The 23,600-nt window shown below is 33.1% G+C and overlaps 1 protein-coding gene across 1 annotated transcript; it reads right to left on the bottom strand.

Moving 5' to 3' along the window:
• Window positions 1–1,189: 1,189 nt before the first annotated feature.
• LOC143566880 (very-long-chain aldehyde decarbonylase CER3-like) lies at window positions 1,190–7,445 on the bottom strand. The gene is made up of 10 exons (XM_077053452.1): window positions 7,233–7,445; window positions 6,921–7,156; window positions 6,173–6,395; window positions 5,532–5,659; window positions 3,827–4,083; window positions 3,645–3,752; window positions 2,643–2,852; window positions 2,116–2,226; window positions 1,681–1,854; window positions 1,190–1,600 (listed from the first exon to the last, which is right to left on the bottom strand). The coding sequence occupies exons 1-10, from the start codon at window positions 7,307–7,309 to the stop codon at window positions 1,430–1,432; spliced, it is 1,695 nt and encodes a 564-aa protein (XP_076909567.1). The 5' UTR covers window positions 7,310–7,445; the 3' UTR covers window positions 1,190–1,429.
• Between the last annotated feature and the right edge of the window lie 16,155 nt (window positions 7,446–23,600).

The following is a 23,600-nucleotide window of genomic DNA, read 5'->3' as shown; positions in this document are numbered from 1 at the left end:
ATATGTTTTCGAGTATTATGGGTTTTCGGGTAAAGTAATGAGTTTTCGGAAAATTAGTGTGCTTGCGGGAAAAAGATTGGAAAACTATTCCAAAAAAAAATCCCGTATAAGGCCATAAAGTTTAAAATCCGAGAACTCTAAAATCCAAAAATTAATATTATCCTAACTAAACTGAAAACACAAAAAACATTAATAAAACCCATACAATTAATTTCGTAAACTAGTTGCCCTAAACTGATTTCGAAATCTAAAAGAATAATAATAAGATTTGGTTCAAATCTTTTAAGGATTAACAATTATATCTATTTCCTATTTTAATGGGATTCAAATCTTTTTAGAAAATACCAAAACTTTTAATTAATTCAAGATTTGAAAAATTATATCCCTAAATTAACTTTAACAGATTTTTAATCCAGATTTGAACAAAAATATATTATAATTTTCAAAAAATTATGATGAACACGAAGAACATCGTTGAAAATTTTAATTATTAAACATATACAAAAACTGGAATCGAAATCTTTAAACATAATTTTAACAGATTTCGAAAATATTAGGGTTTATTAAATATGAATTTTAGCGATTTTAAACAGTATCATATATTGTTTTCATAATAGAACATGAAAAAGAAAACGAAAAAATTAGGGTTTATCAAGTTTTAGTCCATGTCTTCTGATTCAATTCCAGATTTAGGGAAAACATGAAGAACTGATTAATCAACATCACTCTGATGCCACATGTTGATTAGTTCTTCATGTAAGCAATAGAAAACATGATAAATATTAAACCTATGAACCTGTTACAGCAAGGAGAGTAGTAACCGCAGCAGGGTATGATGTAGTCGACATGTTTGTCATCTTGATCGAGTTCCCCTTTAGGATGTATAGTTAAGGATGGTTAGGGTTCTTGAGAGGAACCCGGTTTAGAAGAGAGAGGAGACACATGATTTCTTATTTGTGTGAGATTAGGTTATGATGTTAATTTATTCTCTCTATATATACACCCAAGGGGAAACCCTTTATTAGCTATTAAGAGTAATATGGCCCATCAACAATTACTAAGCTAATATATAATAAGGTATAATAAATTATTTTAATCTATTATTATATAAATAATAATGATGGCCATATAAATAAATATATAAAATATATTTATTCTTACAAATATACATGAATGATCATCAAAGTTTGTAGCTTGGAATTTACGATTAGATGGAAGATAGATCTTCTGAGAGGTAGTATTAATAAAACTTTAGTCACATTAATAGTTTATTTAATTCAACATTTTAATAGGAGGTTTACATAATATGTGTAGTGAAAACTTTCTAATTGGTACCTTCATATACTGTGAAACTAGATCTAAGGTTACCAATTAAAATTTAAGTATGCACCAACTAACAAGAAAATGTTTAGGCAGTAAACAGTAAATATCATTTGGGAGCACCGGAAACAGGTTGGAGACCATGTTTCAAAGCAGCTTTCCAAACAACATCGATCCGGTCCACATCAAGTGCACCAACTTCATGGTGAGTCCATCCTTCCAAGCTATGTACAACCCCTCCTGCATGGCATGCATGCACTATTCCTCTGTCCATTGAATACTGCATTCCCACAAATTTCAGTTAAATTTATATAAACTAACCGCATATGAAACGTTTGTTTAGACGACACGTGTTTATACCTCACAACATCCAAGCTCTTCTATGTCATCCGGAAGTTTCATGGCGGCAAGTTCGCCATAAGTGCAGTCCCTTCTGAAAGCCAAGATGGGCGGCACCACGAACTGATGAAAATGAGTTCCTGGTGGCGCCCATCTTTGTTGTCCAGGCATTATCCATTTTCCCACTACCCACGTCTGTAGTCATTAAACATATTAAATATTTCATTGCGCTATATGTGATCTTTTTAGAACAACTGCAAAACTTTATCCTAACACCTTACCACTAGGCCAAGAGGCCTTGGGCGCTTAGAATGTGATTTTATGACGAATTTTTAACGTATGGTTAAGAAATAAAAAATCTATGATGCATCTTTTACAGTAAACTAAATAATAATAAAAATAAAAGATTCGGCAATTCAAAAAACACATGTAACATGTATTATGTATTATATATACCTTGCAATTTTTTGCTGCATGATATTTGGTGACTTGAATTAAATTCTTCTGGCAATTTGCTGGTGCTTCTTCTATGATTTTTTGAAATCTCTCTGCTGATAGAGTCAACATCTGTAGTATTTTTTTTTCACAAAATTGGTAACAAATAAAAAAAATACATATTATAGTTATATGCATGAAGCAACATAAGTGTTTTGGTCCTTTTGAATACACAAACTCAAAACAATGTCGTTTTGTGAATTTTGTGGGAATTTAATATAGCTGCAATCTTACAAATATTATATTAATTTTGAAAACTATTATGTTGGTTTAAATTTAAAATCATTTATTACAGTCACATTGGGTAGGTGTAACTTTAATTCACCATAATATCACATTTCATGTAACCTTTAAATTAATAGCTGGTATTGATGAGTTTGCTGATACGCATATATAAATTTTATCTTATCTAAAAAATGTTATATCTCAAGTAAGGTGAATTTGTCGCGATTTACGACAAATCTCAGGAGTAAGTACGTAAGACTTACAAGAACACGGATACCCCGTTGGCAAAGGTAAAGAGCGATGGCCCGTCCAAGCTTTGAAGTAGCTCCGGTGAGGAAAACTTCTTTCACTGTGTCTTGATCAATCTCGTTGAGGATAACGGCGGCGGTCAGTGTATTGCCATGGACTACTCGTACTTTCAAATTCGGATGCTTTTTCACAAACAATGTTCCACCGCCGTTAAGTGCTTCGTTCTATATTTTGCGCGGATAAATTAACCAAAAATATATGTATAGAAATGATATTTAGACAAAATAGGACAGCTTAATTGATACTTATTATCTTGAGGATGCAACATTTTGACATGGCATATGTTGATGAGATGGACGGATGGGAAAATAATTTATACAGAATGCTAAATGTGTAGGTGTTCTCGAAATGTACGTGTCATATATATCAACTACGTCTTATCTATATGGACGAATAAACTTATAGATTATGGTGTACAGAAAAATAACACGTACTGTAACATTCAATTCTAGTCCATAAAACACATATGATAACATGCCAACACTCAACCCCTCGCACCAAACGAATATTATTTGTTTCGTTTACGATCGACAAGCTAAGGGAATTTGTTTTGTTACCCAATTAGAAACTTCCGATGAATCGCTCCAGCCTAACTGATCAGACATTTCTTATGACATAACTTTCTTGTGAACGAGGGGTATGGATTTTGGCTAAGGTGCCAAACATTCGGATTATAATTATGACCTCTTCAATACAAAATACACAACTTCTTTTTTTCTTTTTTTGGTTTTTTGAAAATTATTTCCTTCAACTTTCTACTTTCCTTCAATTAATTCGTAGTACGTTTGTCATGCTTGATGGTTTGGAACTACATGCGATGTTTGATGTTTCGTCGCTTTTTAGCAATCTAATATATTTTAAGGTCGTCCAAAGCACCCGTTACATCAATCTATAAACCTCGGATACCTTACAGTAAGTATATATATCATTTTGATCATTTGTGATAAAAAACATACCTTATTTAAAGCAGCTAGGCTAATGACCTTGACACCCAATTTGTCAGCCCTTAGAATGGCCTCCTCAATATGTTTGTTAATGCCTTCGCTAGCGAATGGCAAGAAATACTGTATAATGAAGAGATTAACTATTTATTTAAACTTATTCTATAAATTTATTTGCGTATGGGAATGAAACATGCCTGGAATCCACAACGAGGAACGACCCATGTTTGATGCAATCTTCCTCGTAACTTGTAAAACGATAAAAGGAACGTCTTGGATCTAGCCCACATCACTAGTATCGAGATTAATGCAAATGGCCATTGGGGAAGCAAGAAAAGCCTAGCCCTATAAGGCGTTGTTGCAAATGATCTGATCACGAAGGGGACGTGCAGTGCAGATGATACGTCCACCACATGTGCCAAGAACACAAAATCCGGCACCCTGCTCGACTTACCTACATGAGTATACATGTCATAACTTTACTCCAAAAGAAATCTATGAAATATATAAAGTTATACACATGTACGTATATATATACTCTCTCATGGTTGCATAGTTTAATTTCTCTTCTTAACAAATGTACATTTAGATTCAAAACAATAGAACATTTTGTCAAACCAATTTGGATGTTGGTGATATATAAGAATGTTATTACTTATGACTCGTATTCGTTCGATTGTTTAGTTTTATTGAAAAAGATACATATAAAAAGATATTAAATTTGAAATTAGAAAAAGATATTAAATTTGAAATTAGAAAAAGTTAATAAACATATGAGTTGTACAGACTTGTATTCGTAGTCTTATTCCGCTCGTCCTATACTACTTGGTCGATATTGCTCATATAGTCGGTATTGACCTATAAGGCTACAATACGCGTATACTAGTTGTTATATACCAATCATATTGGCATATACTACTCGTATAGGTCTATACGACTAGCTTAGTCATAGCGGTGACCGAAGTAAGTCACGGACCCAATACTTAAGGGGTGACCATGCTCAATACCTATAAAAAATTTCTGACAAAATCACAAAAATTTATTATACTAAACGAAAAAACGGCAATGACCAGTCCCTCTTATACTTTGCCCCTGTGACCAACATCAAACCCTAGTTAATGAATGTCTCACACCTTTGCATCGTTGTCATGTACAAAAAAGTTATACCAGTCGAATAGCCTTATATGATTTGTATATAACGTAAGAGGCCGGTGGTTGGGACATGACTAATATCATTTAAGAGAATCTAATATCATTTAAGAATATTCAAAACAGAAGTACATATAGTCTCATTGGGACTGTTTGATTGATTTCTGTCTTAATTAATGCATTGCACACCCTACACTCTATTAAAGTCAAAAGAGTACCTTAGTTTGTAAAAAAATTTATTAGGACTGGAGACCTACACTGTTACTTTATCGCGAACCTTTGGAATATGACTACTTCGCCCTAGCTACTCTCTTTATCTCTCGATATATATATATATATATATATATATATATATATATATATATATATATATATATCGGGTGGTTATTTTGAGAACCATTGTGAGTTTTAAGAACTTTAAGAACTCAATTTTGAACTAATTAAATGATTTGAAATATGTGGCTAAGATTAAATTTAATTAAAAAATGAAACAAGAGAGAGAATAAGTATTTTTGATAATTACACAAGTTTAAACGTTAGTTACACATGTGTAAAAAGTCGATTCGGTGTGTAAAAAAATACCGTAATTTTTTGTACATCACTTACACTTACGTATTACACATGTGTAAAAAAAATTCGAAAAAAAAAATTGTTACGTTGAGTTCTTTCGAGTTCTTAAAACTCAAAATGGTTCTCAAAAGAAATCAATTATATATATATATGTGTGTGTGTCTATATAGTTAAGAACGTTACCTGCATCTAGAGTTATTTTTTTCTGCAATAGCCAAGAGTTTGTGTTTAATGTGTTCCACATGGCGTCATAGATAGGCATAAACAGGCAATAGTTGGTCTTCATCTCACTATGGTGTAGGCTGTAGTATCTGCCAAAACAAATCAATAGTTATATAACTTATATTCCATTCCAAAATATCTAGAAAAAAAATATTTACCTTTGAAAAGCCAACTTCAAAAGATAATTAATAGCATTTATGCGGGTTTAAAATTTGACTCGTAACGTTAGATTAAAAAAAATACGATAAACGTGATAGTAGAATTGGCCATTTAACTTTTTCAAAAAAAAAACCTACAAAATTATGTATTGATAAATGTTGCCAACTTTGACAACTCCATGTCTATATTACTTTTAGAAATACAACAACAACAATAATAATAATAATAATAATAGTAATAATATTAATAATAATAATATTATTATCATCTTTTTATTAAGGTCAACAAGTTCTCCTACGTACTTTGCCCTTTATCATTAGTGACTTGGTGCAACACATGTTTATAGTTGATTTTAGATATAAATACTATGAAAAAGTAGGCGCATCTATTGTTTTATTGTATTAACATTTTTAACATATATGTAGTATAATCACATAACTTACGTTGGTGTGTAGAGAATAAACTTAAGGATTGGACAGGAGTCGAAAATCCAATGAGGCATGATCATCTCAACGTTTGAATGGCCAAAACACCGTAAGAAATCTACAACAAGAACATAGCCGTATAGAACGGTTTTAGATCCGTAACCGGACAAACTACAACCTAGTATCGGCAGTCCAATCACCGCGGTAACCAATAACTCCTCTAAGAACGTGGTGCTTCCGACTGCAATAATAATATTAATATTAATGAAACAGCGCGTCATATCGTAAGTGTTGTCAAATGATCATAAATCGTTAATAAACTTTAGTACATGACCCCTACCCACATTGTTGTTTTATTAAAATTTATACTTTAAATACTGTAGAAACAGCTCCGGTGTTACGTCGAATGAGAATCATGTTACAACATTTTACAAACTAGGTTGGTAAATATAATCTTTGAGCATTGAATGATCTTCATCCCCATATTTACACGCTGACACATATTACATCTTTTATAATAATAGTACAAGCAAGTCACTAGGATTGGTGTTGATCTAGGTATCGTTGGTTTATAAATAGGTTTATTTGTAATCAATTTCATTATCAAAGGCCAATAAAAGATTTTTTTAAATAGTTTGTCATACTTTTATAGAATATTTATTTGCTACAAATTAATTTAAAACTGTAACAGGGCCATAACTTTTGTAGTATGTGACCACTGAGATTGATCATAAATGACGGAAGATGGGACCATGAATGACTTTACCTGTAACTGGTTGAGGTACAGTTGATGAATGATGGAATGAATGGTAAGGGGTAAAAAGGTAATTTCCGTGCAAGAATCTATGCACCCAATAGTAAAGTGGCTCTGAAACAAGCACATGCATCACGACAATGGCAATAAGCCCTTTGGTTTCCCAGACTGGCAAGTTGGCAAATTTATGAGGGAACATGCAAATAGATAACGAAGCTATTAAAGCTTGCAAAATTATGAAGTTGTCCCTGCAAATAAAATTTCATTTCATTTCATCAAAATGAATACGAAATCATATAATATAAAAATTATGAAAAAACTTACCAGTTCCATTCTTTGTCAACTTGGTCAAAGTCAACGCCTTTTTGTATAATACGATGATTTCGAGTCAGGAAAAGCATGTTACAAAAATTAGTATACCATGTATACAGATGAAACCTAAGTAAGGTTATAAAGAGAAGTTGGAAACACCAATCGCTAGCGAGATCATCATCTCCTTGTAGTCTTGAATACACGAGTTTTCCGACCAACGGTCCAAGTAACGTGTACTGCAATTCCATTAGTTAAATGTTGTATTAATCGAAGAGTTATATATGTTAACTTCGAAATAGAAGGAGAACGAGCAACAAGTTGCGCAACTAGCCCTTTTTTCATTAATCAAAAAATTTAAGTTAACATGATCATATTAAGGTGAAATGGATGTAATTATATTACCTTGAAAATACCGAGATTTTCCAAAGGCCATGCAGCAAGAGGGGCCGTTTTCTGCATTATTACTAGTCGAAATAACCCGAATCGATATAAAATAAAGATGGCCCTTGTGCGATAATCAGACTAAACAAGCTGTGTCGGTTGTTTACTATGAAGTGTTTTTTTTTTTTTTGCTACGTACAAAATGAAACTTTTGTTGGAATTGGGAAAAGGGTGTATGTATATGCTACAAGACACTAAAGAGGTTGAGAGAGGTGGTTTTTTGGTGTACGGGTTTTTGTTTTGTGAGTAAAATAAAGTGAAAAGATGAGATTATATAGGGGATAAAGAATGCAGTATGGGCTAGCAGAAACTGTGAAATGGCCAAGAAAAGGTATTAAATGCTTATTAAATGCTTGAAGGTGGCGTGCTCTGGATCAACTTGATTAAAACTAAAAACAAGTCGAGTTTTAAGCATAAATGAGCATGTTATTATATAGATTATCTTTTACTTTACTTAAACATATAATCTAATCAATCCATACTGTATTATAATACACGTGAAGATGACAATTGATAATCTTGTACGACTTTAAAAGTGTAAATTATTACAATTTATAAAATATATGATCAAATCGGTTTGGAGGTAACTCATTCTAGCATGTGCAAGTTCCCCTCATTTTTTTGGACGTTAATAACATTTTTATACGTCATAAATTTTAAATTACACCATAATTAATAATGAATGTTTTTATATTTTTAATATGAGTATGTTGTTACAATATAGTATTTTTAAACAAGTTATAACTTTTATTTAATTTGGTAGTGATTTTTCTTCGACTATGGTATTATAAATCACCAACCTAGATGTTATGTTCTCGCTGAATTACGTGGACACTGATGTTCGGGTATAAATCATGTATATTTTTGTATTATTTTGTTAGATTAAGCTAGTGCGAACGATAGTACTTCATACGTGCTTATCTTACTGGTAATTGATTGATAAAGATGATAATTTGAGACTTATACGAGCATGGAATGAAGTCTCAGGAAAATTGAAGCACGATTCGTAGTTGAAAACCGAAAAAATAAAAATCTAGTTTTGTCATTCCCTTGTGACACTCGAGCCAGGAGGAAGATCTCCCTTGCGACACGCAAAGGACTAGGCAAAAGGCCCTCACGACACGCGATGGACCTAAAAATCGGCAAAAAAATGTGGTTTCACCTATTTGTTCTATTTATTAAGCCCTAAACCATGATCACGACCTCCAGCCGTCTCTGCGACAAAAAAGGGGAGATCTCCGGAGCACCTCCAATCACTACTGGATGATGTAGAGGACGAGGATAGTTCATCCGAGTCATGCCCAGGTGTAGAGTATTTTATGATTTCACTTTCTTTCATGTTTTTTACTAAACTTTATGTAACTGTTGATTCATGAACTAATTTGTTGAACAAACATTCGATTTAGGTTTATTTCAATCTAGGCGTTTAATTTTAATTGCAATGTAGACCTTTGGTTACCAGTTACATGTGTTTACGATTGTTGATCCCTACGATTAGGAGTTGTTCGAATTTGTCAGTTGATAATTGATTTTAATAAACAACATGAGAGGGATGAATGATTGTATGATTGAACCTTAGGTGTGACTAGCTTTTAATTATTGTTTAAAACTCATTTAAGTGCTTAACTGTTTTTCCCATCAAAACCTGCTAGTGCGATCATCACTCATTCGACAAAACTTCATAAATGTTTTTTTATAATTGTTTGGCAAATAATTTAAATAAACGAGCGAATGTATGAAATTGACTTAACTCTACCCTGGATTCAATACCTGACTTACCATGTCTATAGGTTAATTAGGTTTTTTGCATGATTGATACGTCATAGTCATCAGACACCCTCTATTATATATATATGTGTGTGTGTGTGTCATAATTATGATAAACTAATAAACAATACAAAAGTTATATTTACAAATGTATAAAATAATAATAAATACATATGTATTTTATTAAGCAATAAAATATTTAACCATGACCTAATGGTCTAGTAATATAGTGGTCACCTTCTTAAACAGAGGTAATGAGTTTAAATACTTACAATTGCAAGGTTAATGAAATTTTGATTGGAAATAAATTCGTTGATTAAAAAAACTAATTAAATATTTGTAAATAAATAAATGAGACAAGCCAAAGCTCGAGTTTAAAGGTTTATTGTCACACCCCGACCAAAGGCGGCGGAACATGCCGGGGTGCAACCGATTGCCCAAATACACAAAACACTATTTAAAGTGACAATATTTAATCAACTCATTTTATTTCATAAATCAATAAACAAACACATCTCGTTCATATAAACAAATTTGGAAACAAGTAGTAATCATACTGTTCGTTTTACTAATACCCTAATAGTCTTGGTAACGTTTTTCATCAAGTCCTCGAGTCAACAAAAGTCACACCTGTAACATTTCATAAAATAAAGTTTGTCAACACAAAGGTTGGTGAGCAATTCATAAGTTTGGGCATATAAGTATATAGTAATTAAAAGCCACAAAACTTGTATACAAAACAATAAATAAAAGCAACAACTTTGATAAAATAGTTATCGCTAAACAAGTTAGCGACACCTAGCTATAAGGGGATGCCAAATAGTCTAGAATTTTATTGACAATTGCTAAACACATTAGCACCACCTAGCTACAAGGGGTTGCGAAGTAGTCTAGGATTTTATAGTTATCGTTAATTGCATTACGTTAACGACACCTTGGCATGAGGGGTTGCTAAATGGTCTAGGATTTATAGTTCCACCATCCAAAAGCGATAAACACATAAGCATGTAAGCATAGAACACCAAATCGAGCAATTATTTAAGTAAAGTATACAATCAAATTTGTGGATTTAAGATTCAAGTAAATAAAGCATTTAGTTTGATAAGTATGAAATGTCACCCCAAAACGAAAGATGGAAAAAGGGTATGAAAGTACTCACCTCGATTGACGAATTGGGAAACTAATAAGTGATCGACATATAGAAAGCTTGTAAACGAAACGAACGAATCCGACTTGAAAGCTAATTGAAAACGAATAAATAAAATATATTAATGAACTTTAACTTTAGTTGAAACTACATTGGAAACATTGGACGAGAAGGTTCGGTAATTAGTCGGGTTACCGGTTAATTTGTTAACGATTAGAGACTCGTACTTAATTAATAATTTAAAATAAAATAATATTATTTTATTGGGTTTTTAAATAACTAGACTAATATTAAATAGAAACAGATGGGTTTAAATCAAGAGTCCGGTTCTATGAAAATGAATAGATAATAAAGTTTATAATAATATTATTCATGATAATGATAGTAATGATAATAATGATTTTAGAATATGTTATATACATATATATATATATGTATATATGTATAGATATATAAGATAATGATGATAATAATACATAATAAAACTACAAATTGAGAATTGTAGTTAAAACTAAAAATAGTAGTAGTAATAATAATAAATATATTAATTATTTCTTTATTGTTGAAAACGTTATTAATAGATTTATAAGTTTTAATAATAATAATTATTATTATTATAATTATATGTGTCATATTAATAATAACTAAGACTTATAACATTTTAATAATAGTAGTATTAGTGATAAAAAGATATAACTCGAGTGATGATGACGTTAAATGGTAACTAGGCCCGACATGGGTTTCGGTTTAATAAAACAAGTGGATAATATTCAAAATAATATAAATTAATAATATTACTTAATAATCATAATAATAATGATAATAATAATAATCTATTGTTATGAAAATAATGATAATAATAATTGTTTTGTTAAACAATAATAATAATAATAATAATAATGATAATAATAATAATAGCAAATATAATAATAACAATAATAATAATAATAAGCCTTATTATAAGTTATGAGGTTAATAAAATAAATAATATAATTCCAAACACTCTCCAAAGTCGGTTTAGGGGAAAAAGAACTCGCGACTCAATTACCGTTTAAGAGTTTAACACAAAAACGATTAAAACTCTAAATCCCTTACCATATTATGTTTGACCGAGAGCAATTGTCGAAGCCGAGCAGGTCGTCGGAGATATAGGCTGCCGAAGAAACAAAGGTCGCCGGAGTCCATTCCGGCCGCCGGAGGCGCGCTGGAAAAACGCATTAGAGAGAGAGAGGGTCGTAGAGAGATAGAGAGTGCCGAGAGAGATAGAGAGGCAGAGGCGGAGAGAGATAGAGAGATAGAGGGTGCCGAGAACAAAGAGAGAGAGAGCGCGAGAGGGAGAGAGCCGAAGAGTGAGACCACGGCGATCGGATTTCCGGTCGCCGGAAAAACGAAAACCGAGGGGAATGGAAGGAGAGGGTTCGATGGTGGTGTCGGGTTGAGGGGTTAGAGTTAATGGTGGTGCGTCGGAGAAATGGGATATGGTGGCCGGATATGGCGTTGCCGGAGGCTTCTCGCCGGAAAAAGGGGCCGACCGGAAAACGGTAAGGGGGGGGGGGGGGGGGGTGGCGGCTGAAATGTATAAGTTAGGGTTAGGGTTTTTTTTAGTTTATATTGGTAGTTTATTTTTGGCCCCTTAAGTTCTAATTATGTTTCAAACTTAGTTAGAAAACATTTTAAACAAGAACAAACTTAATGAAATGACTGATTAATCCCTAAAGTTATATATATATGTTTCTAAGTTAACAAAAGTTAGATAAATAAACGCATAAAGGATGCTTATCGGTGAAGTAACATTCAAGGATAATGTAGATCGACTAAACCATTAATAAAAAGCCCGGGTCGAGTTTACAACTACTAATACGGATTCAAATATTGGTTTGAAAATATACCCGAAAATTCAAAATGTTACATTTATCAACTAGTCAAACTTTAATTTTATACATTAAGATTGAAATGATTTAGGTTCTATTTGTTTCTGCTTAAAAGGTCTGCAACGGGCGTATGTATGCAGGCGGGCAGACATAAGTCCTGAAGACAGTTTGTGTTTGTTTTTTAAAAAAAGACCAGAAAAGTGATTTTATGGTCTTAAAAATAAGCTAATATTCAACTTCTTCAAACTCCTTTACACCTTACCAACACCCATTGTCCATTACCACAACCACCGTCCACTACCCACCACCACCGCCCATCACCACCACCACTACCTACCACTATCATCGTCCACCACCACCACCCACTACCACAGTTTGTACACCACCACCAATTATTTTAGCAATCTTTATACGTTAAGACATGTACAGTCTTTTTCTTACAGACTATAGAGATTTGACCCACATCTTCTTCTACTGATGTCTATAGACGTGGTCCGCAAACTGCAAACATTTTACCTCTAAAAAACAAACAACACCTTAGTCTTGAGATTAAGCATTCTTCATGCTTTTTGTTTACCTCTGTACGGATGGTGGGAAAAAAGAATTTTGTTGGAATTACCATTCTGTCTTTTAGGAATTGTAATTTTTGTTAGTTTTAGTTTACATGTCATGATGGTAATGGTTAAAGTTTGTGATTTTTGAGATCTCGGGTTTAAAACTTGTTTTATTAGGTTTTCTTACAGTGGTCGTATTCTTTTTTCTTGATGGTATTCTTGAGTGAGTCAAGGATAGAGCATTAAAGACAGTATGAACGGTTGACATCTTATCTCATGAAGGCTGACTCAGATATTAGGGAAGTTTCAAACGTTGTTTAAAAAATTAAGAACAACTTTAGAGCATTTTTTTAGATTAAGTTTAAAAAATGCTTATTGGTATTTTCAAAAAGCCAACAAGTTAATACGTGTTTGGTAATTATAAAAATCTTTTTTATTTTAGCTTTTTGAGAGAGTTAAAAAGTAGTTTTCCAAAATTTCCAAGTTATATCTTTTTAAAAAATTGATTTTTGAAAAAACTAGTAAGTCAATAAGCATCTTTCAAACTCAATCTCAATACCCTGTTATTATTTATAAGATGAAATCAAAATGAAAAATGTCTTACATCAATTCTCATGACATACTCATACACAATGAATCTGGTTGTGTTCATTTCTAACTTTACATTTAAAGCTACGCCTACACTATAAAAGTCAAAATAGTACAGTAGTTGTAAAATTAGATTACGACTCATCAAATTGTTATAAATATATTACTTACGATGGCTATCAAAACTTCATGGCGAAGCCATAAATCTTTTCATATGGTATTAGCATTTTTCGATGCTTTTATTTATTAACTATCTTGTGTCAAAACTTTTTGAGTCGGACAAATCGTGTCACATACTAGAAAATAAACACAAAAAAAAGTATGTTGTTACTGAAAAAACACTCAATAAAATACAAAGTCATTTGAAGTATAAAAAAATATATCTTATAATTGTTTCATAAGAGTTTCTTGTTATAGAAACAATCGATATAAAAGAGCATTCTCATTTCATTCCCTATAATTATGTGAGAGAAATTTGTAAATTATAGGGTGAGGCTGTGAGTGATTGTGAGTGTAAATTATAGGGTGGAGAGAGAAATGTAGTGATTTTTTGTAAATTTGGGGAAACATTGTTTCCCATATTTATTTTTTAATATTTGTTGGATTGGTTGTGAATAGAGAAGAGAGAAAACTGTAATGATAAAGGTGTAAAAAATATTATTTAATCAAACAGCAAAGAGAAATGTAGTGTTTTTAGTGTAATTATAGAGATAGGGATGAAAAACGGGTTGAGAATACTCTAACATCTCTCTTACTAGGGTGATAAGATGAATGCTTTCTATCAAAAGGATCTTATGAAAAAACATTCAAATCAGTTTTCTCTTAGGAATAGTATTTGAAGATGAAAAGTTTGTTGGTTTTCTTTTACAATATGATCCATAAGCACGTACAACTTAATACATATAAAAAGGAGATCGTATATTTCTGTTTCAATAAAAAATAACTTTAACAAAAGCATATAAAAATATCATATATCAAGCTTGAAGAATAAGGAAAAAACAAAGAAAAGAAAAAAAAAAAGACAAAAAACTAACCTCAACCCATGCTGAATTTGGTAATTGTCGAGTCGGATTTCAAAGAGGTATTCGAGATTCCAAAATCCATAGTTGATTTGTTGAGTTTGACCAGATTTCAAAATCGATAGAAACTGATTTGTCAAAGATGGGGTCGCGCAATCGACCAGATGAGTGGATTTAAGAATATCGATTGATAGTAAGACCATGCATATATACTAGAATGCCGTGGCACAATATGTTGTGCCAAAACGACAGAAAACACCCGCGCGCGCGGGGGGTGGGGGATGGTTGCTTATGAGGGCCAACAGTATGTTCATAGCGTTGGTGTGGGTGTGGCTTAGTCAAACTAGCCGTTGGTAAATGACTACTTAAAAATATATATTTTTTTTGTGTATTAGTTTTTATTAATCCCAACTATCATCTTTTGATCGCTGATGGTTCGAACTAACGAATTGACTGTTGACGGTCACATCTTTTAACGTATTTGTGCCCAACGGTCCGCGATTAATAGATACCCAACGCCGTTACTTACAAATCACCGAAAAAACGCTTTTGGCAGGAAAAGTCGCATTTTTTTCCCGAAAAGTCAGCATTTGCGTCCCAAACATCTTTGTAACCTTGGATAAGACCTTTATGAACATTTTCTAGTAAAAGCCCTATTTTTGAGGTCGCCTGAACCCTAGAACCATCGTCGAAATCGGTTTGTAGTGTTTGATTAAGTGGTGGTGGTGGTGGTTGGTTGGTGGTGAGTCACTTGGTGGTGTTCAGGTTGAGTCATCCGGCATAAAAATGTGACTTTTCAAGCCAAAAGCGTGTATCACACGACCTGCAAGTAATGACTTTATGAATCTGTTTGTCGCACACTGTTCGAAACAAACACGTTAAAAGATGGGACTGTCAGCAATCAATTCGTTAGTTGGGACCGACAACGACTAAAAGATGATAGTTGAGATTAATAAAAACCAATATACCGTTTTTCCCTATATAATTTATTCATTTTCTAATCAATACCCACACTTTTTTTTAAAAAAAATTCTCTTTTCAAAATCTTCAAAATCTATGTACAACCTACACTATAGAAAAACTATAATTGGATTCTCCCAAACCATTTTGACCAATCAGCCGAAGACGATGCGAAGGAAGCAACAGTTGCAAGTACGGCTATGCTTGCGAGAAATTATATAAAATCACTTTGTAACATCCTAAAATATTATAATGTTAAATAAAGAAAGTTACGTTTAGTGATTTCGCGTTATTAATTTATTTAATATCGAATAAAGAACAGATCATGGACTTAGATTAATTAAGGTGGATTAAGTGGTAATGGGCTTTAGGTCCACGGGCTTCAAAAGGTATAAATATCCTCCTAAACCACCATAAAACCCTAAACCTCATTTCATTCCATCTTAATCTCTACACACTCAAAAACACACACATCCTTTACCTCACACTGCCGCGCGAGAGAGAAAACGGGACTTGAGTCCAAAATCAAGCCAACCATTATTATACCTTCGATATACGAGCTAGATACGAGATAACCAAGCAAACCGAGACCACACCGAACGCGTAAAGGTATGCCTTTTACCTTAAAGTTTTCGTTTTTAGGATCGGTTAGCTTTGAAACTTAAACATAAAGTAAATCGGGTCTAAACGAAACGTAAAGTAACAAACTTGATGTTGGAAATGAACTTGACAAACCTATGGCTATGTACGGCGACTTGTTATTAAACGTTTTAACCCGAAAGCTCCAAACTTTATGTCTTTCCGGGCTAAGTTTTACCCGAACTAGGCCATGGGAATGATCGGGGAGTTAGTTAACGTAATATCCAAGAAATTCTCGATGAAATAAGGGTGATTTTGGGTGATTAAGTTTGAACAGAGACGGCAGCTGGGCAACTTCGCCTGCAAGCCATAACTTCGCCTTCATGCAAGTTCGCTTGCAAGCAAGTTCGCTTGCAAGCAAGTTCGCCTAGTTGATAACTTCGCCTAAGGCCAAGTTTGCCTAACTGATAACTTCGCCTAAGGCCAAGTTCGCCTAGCTGATAACTACGCCTAAGGCCAAGTTCGCCTAGCTGATAACTACGCCTAAGGCCAAGTTCGCCTACCTGATAACTTCGCCTAAGGCCAAGTTCGCCTAACTGATAACTTCGCCTAAGGCCAAGTTCGCCTAACTGATAACTTCGCCTGGTGATAAGTTCGCCCATGATAACTTCGCCTGGCATATGTTCGCCTAGGGTTAACTTCTCCGATCACTAACTTCGCTTATTGTTAAGTTCGCTTAATGATAAGTTCGCTGGAGTTAGCAAATTAGAAAATAAATTAAAAACCCAATGAAAAATGTGTTAAGACAGTTAATGGAAATAAAATTTTTCCAAGCTGACCTGGCAGCTCAACCCCAGCCAGGGGCTCTGCCCCTTGGACCCTGCTAGGGGCTGCCGCCCCTCGACCCCGCTGCCAGGGGCGCTGCCCCCGGACCCCGTTCGTTGTGGGTTATATAAAGATAGAAATACTATATGAGTAGTAGTAGTTAATCGATACATGTAAATATTATACAGTTAGCCGTGCACAGCTCAAGAAGTGAATAACGATTAACGGAGAGCGTAACAGGATTCAGGTGAGTTTCTAGCCCCATTTATGTGTTATGTTTTAGGGGCTGTGTGCATACTCAATATGTTTGTTAATACGCTTATCCTAAGAGATAAGTGTATGCCTTATGTGAATAAGTGGAATGCATGAATGATTGCTTGATGGTACGTGAACGATCTTCGGATATTGCACGTACTGTCAGGTTGTAACGCTATGTATAAGGTAAGTATGATATGTATGCTTATGTGTATGAATGTGATAACGTTAATAAAAGATAGAAAGGATGGTTGTATGGTTACGAAGAGGGTACCGGGCCCTAATAATACTCGAGGTATGATGTATGGTTGTATGATTACGAGGAGGGAATCGAACCCTACTAATATTCGAGAACTAGGGAACCGAACCCTACTAATATTCGAGGAAAGAGGGTACCGAGCCCTAATAATACTCGAGGAAAGAGGGTACCGAGCCCTAATAATACTCGAGGAAGGAGGGTACCGAGCCCTAATAATACTCGAGGAAGGAGGGTACCGAGCCCTAATAATACTCGAGGAATGTAGGGCGTAATGCTCTTTATAACGTAAGATATGAAAGCAAGTTAATACAAAAGAAAGTATGAAAGTATGAAAGTATGAATGAAAGAATATAAGTTTGTGTGTATTGTATAATGTATGATTAACTAGAACTCACTCAGCGTAGCTGACTTTTAGTATGCACGCAGGTGAGTAGGATGAGGCAGCTCGCTTGAGGAGACACGTGGCACTGAATAAGAGGCTGGCATCGGAAAACTCAAGACGTTTAAGTTTAACGTTTTGTTTATTTTGAAAGACAAGATGTTGTTTTAAGACAAGATGTGTTTTGTTATGAAATGTTTTATGAAAGTTTTTATATTCCGCGAATGTTTTAATTAACTCTGATATTAGAACTGCGTTTATGAGTAAATCCAACACGAAAGTAGGGCTACCGGTAACGGGGCCTTACACACTTTCTCCTCTTCCATGCACACTCTCGAAAATATAATATATTAAATGAGACCGTTTTGGAGTGAACGCTCGTTTGATGACAGATTACTTTAATGACCCGCCAAGATACAAGAACCTAAAGATTTTTAGGCTTCTCTTTCGGATGTCTAAACGATTATTTTTGCGATTTACATAAAAGTTGGAGCGCGAGTTTGAATAATTTAAGCCAAAATCTGACGGTCAAGGTACATTAGAATTCATCGCAATTCAAAAGGTTACTTCAACGATATATGTGCTCGCCTAAATAAACACAACCAACATCAACAATGAGTACTTAAAGATGGTCGATAAAACAATTCGAGACACCTTGAAGTATTTTTTCTACAATATATTTTGATTTTTGAAAAAATTATATCACTTGTTTTTTTTAATTAATTATTTTATATAATAATAATAATAAAGCTATATCTAAGAATGCCAATTGAAATGACTTTGTGACAACCCGTATTTTCACGTTAACTCCATTAAACCAAACTCCGTTATCTTCCACGTCATGCATAACATTTACATGAGTCAGAAACGAGTCGCACACACAAGTCCACCAGTACGCGTTGGCGATTAATATCGAACCAGATACGTTTAAATAATTTGAATATAATTGTTATTTGCTACATGGTTTTATGCATTACATACTATTGTATATTATGCTTAATAAAAATGCTATTAGTTATTATAATATTAGATTTAAAAATAATATTTACACCCTTCACGCTACGCGACGGGGAGGGTGGTCAACCTTCGCATACGCGATCAAGCCATCATACGAGAAAACTCGTTTTAAAAACCTATTTTACAAACCCTAGCCCCCAAAATCACTTCCAGACGTCTCCAAATGACTTGACACACTTTTTTGGGTGATTTTGATGTTCCTTGGCGGATTAGAGGTTCTAGAGTGTATAGTTTTCATTCATAAATCAATATACGTAAGCAATTCTAGTTTAACTCTTGTTTCTTGTTTTGTCTTGTGTTTTGCTTATTGATAGAAACCCTAGAGGTCTGATTCTTCTAAAATATTGTTGATAAATCATGAGCATGATGATATATGTTTGATATATGATTGATTAGAAACCTAAGGATATTTCCAGTATGCGTATATGTTGATAATAGATTCTGACAGATTCACACTCGCTTATTAAATTGACTGTAACTTGATGATATATGCTTGGATTTGATCGATTATTGATCCTAGTTTATATTTTATTGAGACTAGTTTCCAGAAAGTTATGATTTGTAATTTTTGGACATACATAAAATAGTTTTAAAGAATTTACAAAATCGCGTGTCAAGTCTGATGCGGGGAGATGTTTTCAGACCTATTTCCGGATATCATGACATGGTAATGACAAATCCAAATGGGTTGGTCCCACTTATGGAGCTTCACATTTTGAGTTAGGTTTCTAACCCAATTGGACTTGCTTAATTTGGATTAGCATTGTGGGTTGACCAAGCTAATACTTTTTATTGCGATCTGATGAACTGTATGTACCTAAGGATTAATTTATTATGACTTTTGTGTACATAAGAAAAATATAATGAAAATTTCTTGAGAATATAAATCTATATATGTTTATGAGGTAAAATTTGAAGAATTTCTTTCTAAGCTTTACTAGGACAATAAAATCTATTTGCACATGCTAGAACCAGCCTTATAACTGCTTGATCAGAATTTAAGTGGTATGGTAGATACTTGCTTGATTTTTCATGACTTGATGTGTGGATACATGTTAGAACCTTTTTGTATCTTTGACATTTATTGCAGTCAACAACGAGTCATCAGGTCAAGTTTGTGTGTGATTCTAGACTTAATTCTTAGGGTCATGTGTTGTTGAACACACTCTCATAACTTAAAATTTTGTACAAGGTAATAGTTAGCGAGTCAAGTGTATTCTTTAGTTTTGGAAAAAAGTCTATTAAGCGTGTCACCAGGTGAGTTCATGCTTTTCTTTTTGTTTCCTGAGGGAAAACACAAACAATTTCATATACTTGTTTTCTGGGAGAAAACCCAAAGGTTTTTATATACTTGTTTTCTGGAAGAAAAACACAAATTTTTTCATATATTTGTTTTCGTGGAGAAAACACAATGTCTCATTTTAAATTTATGTAATTTCTTATGTATCACAAGGTTATACTAGATGGCCTATATCACATAAATTAATTACATGCTTTGAACTGATAGGATGGGATAGCAGGATAATACTGAGTATTAATACTGTGTTTGACAAACCCAACTCGGGGTAGTCGCGCTAGCACAACTGGTAGTTATAAAATGGGTGCTTATGTACCTAACTACATACGTATTTGCTGGTGATAGACATGGTTAGAAGGCATACATACATACATACATACATACATACAGCATCAGTTCAATCATCTAGTAGCTTGTAAATGGGTTAACTACCCCGATATATTTGAAATGTGTTGAATCTACATACTCTACATTTTGATATAACTTATGAACTCACCAACATCGTATTGAGAGTATTTGTGCTTGCTCAGGACGCTATATATGCTAAGGAACACGTTTCATATATTGCTTGGATTTACATGTTTTGAATGGGCACTTATCTCACAATATCTTACACATGGATGGATTGTACGTGTTTGAGCATGAAATTACTCTGTTTTAAAAATGTTTACTTTTACGATTCCGCAAACACAACTTACACTGTAATTGTATTTTCTCTTACTAATGATTAATAATAAATGGCATTTATTTTACTTATTAAGTGGTTGTTCAGTATGACAAGTGTCTAGTCTTGTTCCTAACAAAATTGTCCTTGCTTGATTTGGATTAGTGTTTTGGCTTGATCAAGCCAATACTTTTTGTTGCATAACCTGATTAACTGTTTGTACCTATCTGCAAGGATTGATTTATTATGACTTTTTCATACATGAGAAAAACATAATGAAAATTTTTTGTGAGACCAAATCCATATATGCTTCTGTGGTAAATTTGAAGAATTTATTTCTAAGCTTTACTAGGTAAATAAAATTCATATACACATGCTATAATATGTCTTGTAAACTGCTTGATCAGAATTTAAGAGGTATGATAAATACTTGTTTGATTTGTTATGATTTGATGTGTGGATACATGTTAGATCCTTTATATACCTTTGACATTTATTGTTATCACTAACGAGTCGTCGGGTCAAGTTTGTGTGTGAGTCTATACGTGAGTCTTAGGGTCATGTTTTGTTGAACACACTCTTATAACTTAATCATTCATACTAAATAATTAAAAAGTCAATTGTATTCTTTTGATTTTAAGAAAATTCTATTACACGTGTCACCAGGTGAGTTCATGCTTTTCTTCTTGTTTTATGGGGGGAAACACAAACGTTTTCATATACTTTTTTTTGGAAGAAAACACAAACATTATCAAATACTCTTTTTCTGGGAGAAAACACAAATGTATTCATAAAGTTGTTTTCTGTAAGAAAACACAAACATTCTAATATACTTGTTTTCTAAGAGAAAATAAAAACATTTTCATATACTTGTTTTCTGGGAGAAAGAATAAACATTTTCATACACTAGTTTTCGTGGAGAAAACATAGACATTTTCATATATTTTTTTTCTGGGAGAAAACACAATGTCTCGTTTTAGGTTTTTGTAATTTATTATATATCACAAGTTTACACTAGATGCCCTATAGCACATAAAATCCTTATATACTTTGAACTGATAGGATGAGATCGCGGGGTAATATAGAGTAGTACTGCTGGGTTTGACATCCCCACACGGGCTAGTAGTGCTAGCACGAATGGGATTCGTAAAACGGGTGTTTTATTTACCTAACTACATACGCTAGTGTTGGTGATAGACTTAATAAGAAGGTATACATACATATAATTAGCTTCGTTTCAATCGTCTAGTAGCTTGTAAATGGGTTAGCTACCCCGATATATTTGAAATATGTTGAATCTACATACTCTAATTTTTTATATAACTTATGAACCCACCAACCTCTTGTTGAACCTTGAGTATTCATATTTGATCAGGTCGCTAAGTATACTAAGGAGCACGTTGCATGTATGGCTTGGAACACTAGTACAAAATCGGGCTTTGGTAACACAAAAAAATTGTCACTGTAGGTAGTTAGTGACGCTTTTTTTTTCGCTAAATATTTCACCAAAGGTCGCGCCATTGTAGATGTTGTTTGGTGACACATAAAAAATCATGACTGTAGCATATAAGAATCAGTCACCGTAGAGTAGAGGTGTCACTATAGACCAGTGATTTTTGTTCCAATTTATCAAATAATATCAATATAAACCCTTTTCAGTGGCACATGTTTTTTTGGTTAGTGGCAATATATCAACAATTGGTTATGTGATTTTTTTTACAATGTGACATTTTGCTTGAAATTGGTCACATTACACTATGTTCAGTGTGACTCTTGTTTAGGTTTTAGAGACACAAATCGTTTTTTTAGTGTGACTATTGGTTGGTATTTGATCACAATTAGAAACCAAGTTGTTAATCTAAGTTGTGACTATTACATACCTTCTAGTGACATAACACAAATGAATAGGGGTGAGCAATAACCGAATCGTTAACCGAAACCGAACCGAAAAACAACGAATCCGAACCGATATAACCGAAAACCGAATTAACCAAACCGAACCGAACTCTTCATTTTTTTAATATTTTTAAGCCTTTTTCCCTCTATTTCATGTATTACATGTATTAATAGTTTAATAAAATCATTTTCATGTACTTATATCTCCATTTCATATACTAATATCTCAATTTCATATATTTATACCTTCATTTCATGTAGTTATGCATTCATTTCATGTATTTAAACATTCATTTCATGTATTTTAAGCAAAATTTTAGCTCAAGTTTAATACTGGTTATTAACCGAAACTAACCTAACCGAATCGATAACCGATCGGTTAGGTTAGGTTAATGCTAATAACCGAACCAAACTGAACTGTTCACACCCACTACAAATGAAAATTTGAACTAAAACGTTTAATATAAACTTGTCTTATTTTAAGTGTCACTGTTGTGTATCCTTTAGTGACACTAACTTTGAAAATTTCTTGTTACATTTCCATTTGGTGACATATATTACGTAGATACATGACCGTAACACACTTGTTGTCACACTATTATTAAATAAATGTGAGTTTTTATGTATTTTAGTGACAAATAATTTTGAATAGTGTGACTATATGTATTTAGTTATCACACAGTTGTTAATCTAAGTTATTACTATAACATACCTTCTAGTGACATAACACAAATGAAAAAGTGACCTAAAATGTTTAATATAAACTTGTCTTATTTTAACTTATGATCACTTAATTTACGAGACAAATTATAGCATGTACAAACTGATTTTATTCACTAAGAAAAGAGTAAGTATAAATTCT

Source organism: Bidens hawaiensis, unplaced genomic scaffold (assembly GCF_021521415.1).
Source record: "Bidens hawaiensis isolate Kalapana, Puna unplaced genomic scaffold, B.hawaiensis_p1.1 tig00023058_1, whole genome shotgun sequence".
In the NCBI taxonomy this organism is placed as follows: Eukaryota; Viridiplantae; Streptophyta; class Magnoliopsida; order Asterales; family Asteraceae; genus Bidens; species Bidens hawaiensis.
The sequence above is the reverse complement of the archived record's forward strand: the minus strand, read 5'-3'. Positions and strand labels throughout refer to the sequence as shown.